The 5,042-nt window shown below is 42.1% G+C and overlaps 1 protein-coding gene across 1 annotated transcript; it reads right to left on the bottom strand.

Moving 5' to 3' along the window:
- Positions 1-726: 726 nt before the first annotated feature.
- On the bottom strand, positions 727-2,932 carry LOC103355122 (putative protein TPRXL). Its single transcript, XM_008278788.1, has 5 exons — positions 2,571-2,932; positions 2,331-2,459; positions 1,902-2,222; positions 1,530-1,784; positions 727-769 (listed from the first exon to the last, which is right to left on the bottom strand). Exons 1-5 carry the CDS (start codon positions 2,930-2,932, stop codon positions 727-729), a joined length of 1,110 nt encoding a protein of 369 aa, XP_008277010.1.
- Between the last annotated feature and the right edge of the window lie 2,110 nt (positions 2,933-5,042).

Here is a 5,042-nt window from a genome sequence, read left to right as displayed (position 1 = left end):
GTGCAGATGGTTTCCTTCACTATTTACTGGAACTGGACCACTTTTATGATTCTTGGGAGGAATGGTTCAAACCATCTGTCTTCACAGTCATGTCTCTTATCCTTCAGGTACGGGTGAAATACTGAGTCTCATCCTGGTTCTCCAGTGTTGAACCAGTGAAGCTCCTGTTAGGTGTCTCCTATACATTGGTCTGAGTACTCCTCGCTACACTGGACTGCATATGTGACAAAGCTCAGCTTGTGTTGGGCTGTCTAATCCTCAGGATCAACATGTTTCGTGGTGCTGTTCCTCTGGGAGAATGAATTTGGACAAACAAGATTGCCTCGCCCGCTCAAGCCTGCAGCCCCCCCAAGCTCAGGCCCAAAACTCTTTCCGCTCACTTGTCTCCAAATACGACATCCTCACAGCTAAGACCAGCAACACTGAGACAGAAACCTTGAGGATAGACAGCCGGACACAGGCTTAGCAATGTTATACATGCAATCCAATGTGGCAGCAAGTATGCAGACCTACATGCAGAGTAGACTAAAGAACAGCTCAACAAGCACATGGAGAAACACTGGAGAACCAGCCCCTCCTGACAAGACATCTGAATGATAAGAGACACTCCTTTGAGGACAGTAGGGGCGATATTCTGGATGTTTTCAAGAACCAAAGTCCAGTTTTCTTCTATTGAAGCACTTGTCTTGACCATGACCTGCATGGCGCTTTAGCTCCCACTTGGTGTCATCCCATCACTCTCCTCAACACTCTTGTGGACATGTGACATCTGAAAGGAACAATACAAGAAAGGTTTCACGTGGAGTCCAGCTGCACACTGACAGAAAACAAATCCTGAGTAAAGCCACATTCAGAGATTATATGCAAATAGAAGGGAATTCATTTGCTACATTCATCCAAAATGCCCAAAATGTCAAACCTATCAACATTACAATGTTCAGGTGGTGATACATGCTCGTATAGAACTTTATGAGCACACTGATTTTCTTACCAGTTGGCGTCTGAATGTCTAAGATCCCCTTCTCCTATTTTTCTCTCTCCTTCCTTTCTTTTGCCTCTTTTTCCCTAAAAGCCTTCTCTTTCTTTTGTCTTTCTTTCTCTATTTTTCTCTCCTCTTTCTCTCGTCTTTCCCTCTCTTGTTTCATTCTTTTCTCTCTTTGTTTCTCCTCCTTTTCTCATTGTTCTTTCTCCCTTTTCTCCCACTTCTCTCTTCTCTTTTGCACTTTCTCCCAAAGTTTTCTCTCTCTCTTGCTCCACTTCTCTTGTTCTGTCTCCAGATTCATTTGGTTTTCTCTCTCTTTGGTCTCCAACTCCTGTCTTTTACTCTGCTCGTTTTCTTGGCTCTCATCCCTTTCTACGAGCTGCCTCCTGATGGACGAGGCATTAGTGGCCTCCTCAGTTGTAGGGCTCTCACTCCTTTTTTTAAGAATCGAATTCACGGTTAGACATTCATCACCTGGTATGCATTATGTAAAGGGCTTTGAAAACTGGCATTTTAAAAGGCATTAAAGGACAAACGTATAGCTGACCTGAGTTTAGGAGCCTCCGAGGAACCAGAAGGTTCAGAATTGCTGGATGGAGAGCTCTCACTTCTCCATCCGAGATGCCAAGTGGGAGTCGAGGTCTTGGGATTTGTCTTGGATGAAGAGCTCTCACTTCTCCATCCAAGGTGCCACGTGGGAGTTGAGATCCTGGGTTTTCTCTCGAACGCAGGGCTCTCACCCCTGCATCCGAGCTGCCTCTGGGTGAACGAGGCATTAGTGGCCTCTTCAGGACTGTCACACCTTTTTTTAGGAATAGAATTCCCAGTTAGACATTCATCACCTGGTATTCATTAGATACAAGTGCATTTAAATACCGGCATTTTTAAAGACATTAAAGGACAAACATAGGGCTTGTACCTGGTTGTAGGAGCCTCCCAGGAACCAGAGGATTCATAGTTGCTGGACGAAGGGGCCACACCCCTGCGTCCGAGCAGCCTCCAGATGGACGAGGTCTTGGGCTTTTTCTTGGATGAAGAACTCTCACTTCTCCATCCGAGGTTCCCCGTGGTAGTCGTGGTCTTGGGTTTTGTCTTGGACGAAGAGCTCTCACCTCTCCATCCAAGGTGCCAAGTGGGAGTCGAGGTCCTGGGTTTTCTCTCGAACGAAGGGCTCTCACCCCTGCGTCCGAACTGCCTCCAGGTGGACGAGGCATTAGTGGCCTCCTCAGGACTGTCACTCCTTTTTTTAGGAATAGAATTCACAGTTAGACATTCATTACCTGATATTCATTAGATACAAGCGCATTTAAAAACCAAAGGCATTAAAGGACAAACATAGGGCTTATACCTGGTTGTAGGAGCCTCCCAGGAACCAGAGGGTTCATACTTGCTGGACGAAGGGTCGTCATCCCTTCGTCCAAGCTGCCTCCTAATGAAAAAGGCAGTCGTGTTCTTCTCAGTAGAAGGACTCTCGCTCCTTTTTTAGGAACAGAATTCACGGTTAGACATTCACCACTTGGTATGCCCTATGTAGAGGGCATTTAAAAACTGGCATTTCAGGGCATTAAAGGACAAACATATGATTTACATGATTGTAGGAGCCTTCCAGGAACCAGAGGGTTCATCGTTGCTGGACGAAGGGCAGTCATCCGTTTGTCCCAGCTGAGTCCAGATGTTTGAGGTCTCGGCGTCTTTCCTGGACGAAGTTCTCTCAGCCCTCCGTCCACTACGCCAGATGTTGAACTCAGACTCACTCCTTTGTCCGTGCAACTCCCAGATCGCAGCAAGGATGGTGTTGCGACTCATCAAAGGTCTCTCATACTTTTGATTGCACTCCTTCCAGTGTATGGGAAGGTGCCCATCTCCAGGAGATAAAGGTCTCTCACACCTTCGCTGACACTCTCCTGGAGACTTGGGCCTCACAAAGAAACACTTGATGTAGTTCATCATGATGTCGAACTGCACACACAAACACACACAGCAATTATTTGAGGCTCATTATGTGATAAAGCAGCAGAAAAGAACACATTTTTATTTTGTGACTGATCCTTTACCTATAATTTCACTGAAATGAACGGAGCAGAATTCCTCCTTTGATTTGCCTAAAAACTTTTATAGTGTAACATGGATATTTATACACATACTTGTGAGTTTTTACATCAACTTATCAAATGTTTTCTCAGATAGAAACATTTTTTAAAATTGCCTCGTGACCAACTTTCAGCTCAGGATATGTTCAGAGTAAAAATGTACATTTTTCCACTCTTACGTCTCACTGTGACATTGTTTAACCCTAGAACACTAACGTTGGGTGATTTTCACCCGCATGATTTTTGTCATGTGATTTTCATTGTGTTGCTGCTGTCTGAGCTGCATGGGTCCTTGGGTAGCTTCAGGCTGCTCACTGATGTCATTAATGGTATGTTTGTTTCCTACCTCCCATCTATGTTTTTTTCAAGAGGCATGCGTTCAGGTGATTTTCACCTGGCGTTAGTGACAGAGGGTAACATTTTTATGGGTGGCATTTACCCAATGATAGTGTCTATGTGTTGAAATAAGGCGCTCTTTGCACTTTTCAAGGGAAACAACATTCAGGCCACATCCTCTGCCCCATTTCATCCACAGCTGTCATCCTGTCACTGCCGTAGTTACTCTGGCATGCTAACAAGTGTACCTAATGTTAATCTACATCTGCAATCATTAGCTACGCAGATTTTTTTTTTTTCTACTAAAGCTAAGCTTTTAGCTATAGCTAGCTACAAGTGAAGTTGTAGCACTCAGAGAGAGGAAAAAAAATAAATGTCCAGAAAATCAGTGAAATTCCTGACTGAGCACACTAACGTTAAAATTAGTAACACCATCACTAACGCCGGGTATATTTTACCTGATATAATATTCCCGACAAAATATAGTTTTCATCAATTTATGTAAAAGTACAACACTGTATGACAAATTGTAGGACTGGGACATGTGAGCCTTGTCTGGTGAAGGCTCAGTTTGGTTCTGGTATGGAGTCTTTCCAAGGAAATTCATGTAGTCAAAAAAAATTGGTAGTTTTTCACCTCTCAAAAATTGCCATTTTTCACCAATCTCTGCCACAGCTGTCAGTGATGCAGGAAGACTGTGCCTTCACCAGACAAGGCTCACATGTCCCAGGAATGGGTGGACCAAAGAACAAGTTCCCAGCTCCATTATTTTTTTTTGTTTGGAAATTTCTCGTTCAGGATTACCAGATTTTTCAATAATTTTGCTGCCTTTTTATAGGGTCCCCCATGGTACTTTTTTTTTTATTTTATGTGATATTGTATATTAGGAAATTAAAGAAGTTTTTTAACAAACAGCTCAAATAATCTGATTGTAGGTGATATAAATAAATTGAAGTTGTCATTAAAATTCCCTTCTTTCAGCACACATTCAGAGAAATAGTGATCATGTAGAAGTCAACCAGTGACATTTACTGAATCATACATAACTGCATGTCACAATAATAGGAGACAGAATATTTAGGTACTTTACAATATGAAACACTGGATCACATAACTGAAAAATACTGTTTTTAGAACTGAAGAACTTTCATGATTGACTGAGTATGGAGGAGAAGTTGTACCAGAAAAACACAACATATCAGTAGATAGTATAATCAGGCTAATCAGGGCATGCAACTTCATTTTTTTCTTACACAACATAATTCTCATTATGCAGCAAGTGAAGCAAAGTTGACAAACAATTACAATTATGTTGTGCAAGAAAAAAACAAACAAAAAAAAAACAAATCTACATGCCCTGATTACCCTGATGATACTATCTGTGGATATTTTTGCACCTTACCTACTTTGAAATTAACCAAAGATAAAGCAACTTACTTGTTGAAATGATGTTGTTAAATTAAATTATTTCCTTTTTTTCAGTACAACACAGTTCAACCAAAGAGAAAACTTCAAATAAAAAGTAATTTTTGCTGAGCTGTAAAATGGACTTACCTCACCTCATCTTCCTGAACACGTGATGTCACGGAGAGAACAAAAAATACAAGTGTGTGTGTGTGTCTCTGTGTGTGTAG

The sequence above is a fragment of the Stegastes partitus genome, unplaced genomic scaffold (genome assembly GCF_000690725.1).
Source record: "Stegastes partitus isolate 25-593 unplaced genomic scaffold, Stegastes_partitus-1.0.2 Scaffold132, whole genome shotgun sequence".
NCBI classification, from domain to species: domain Eukaryota; kingdom Metazoa; phylum Chordata; class Actinopteri; family Pomacentridae; genus Stegastes; species Stegastes partitus.
The sequence above is the reverse complement of the archived record's forward strand: the minus strand, read 5'-3'. Positions and strand labels throughout refer to the sequence as shown.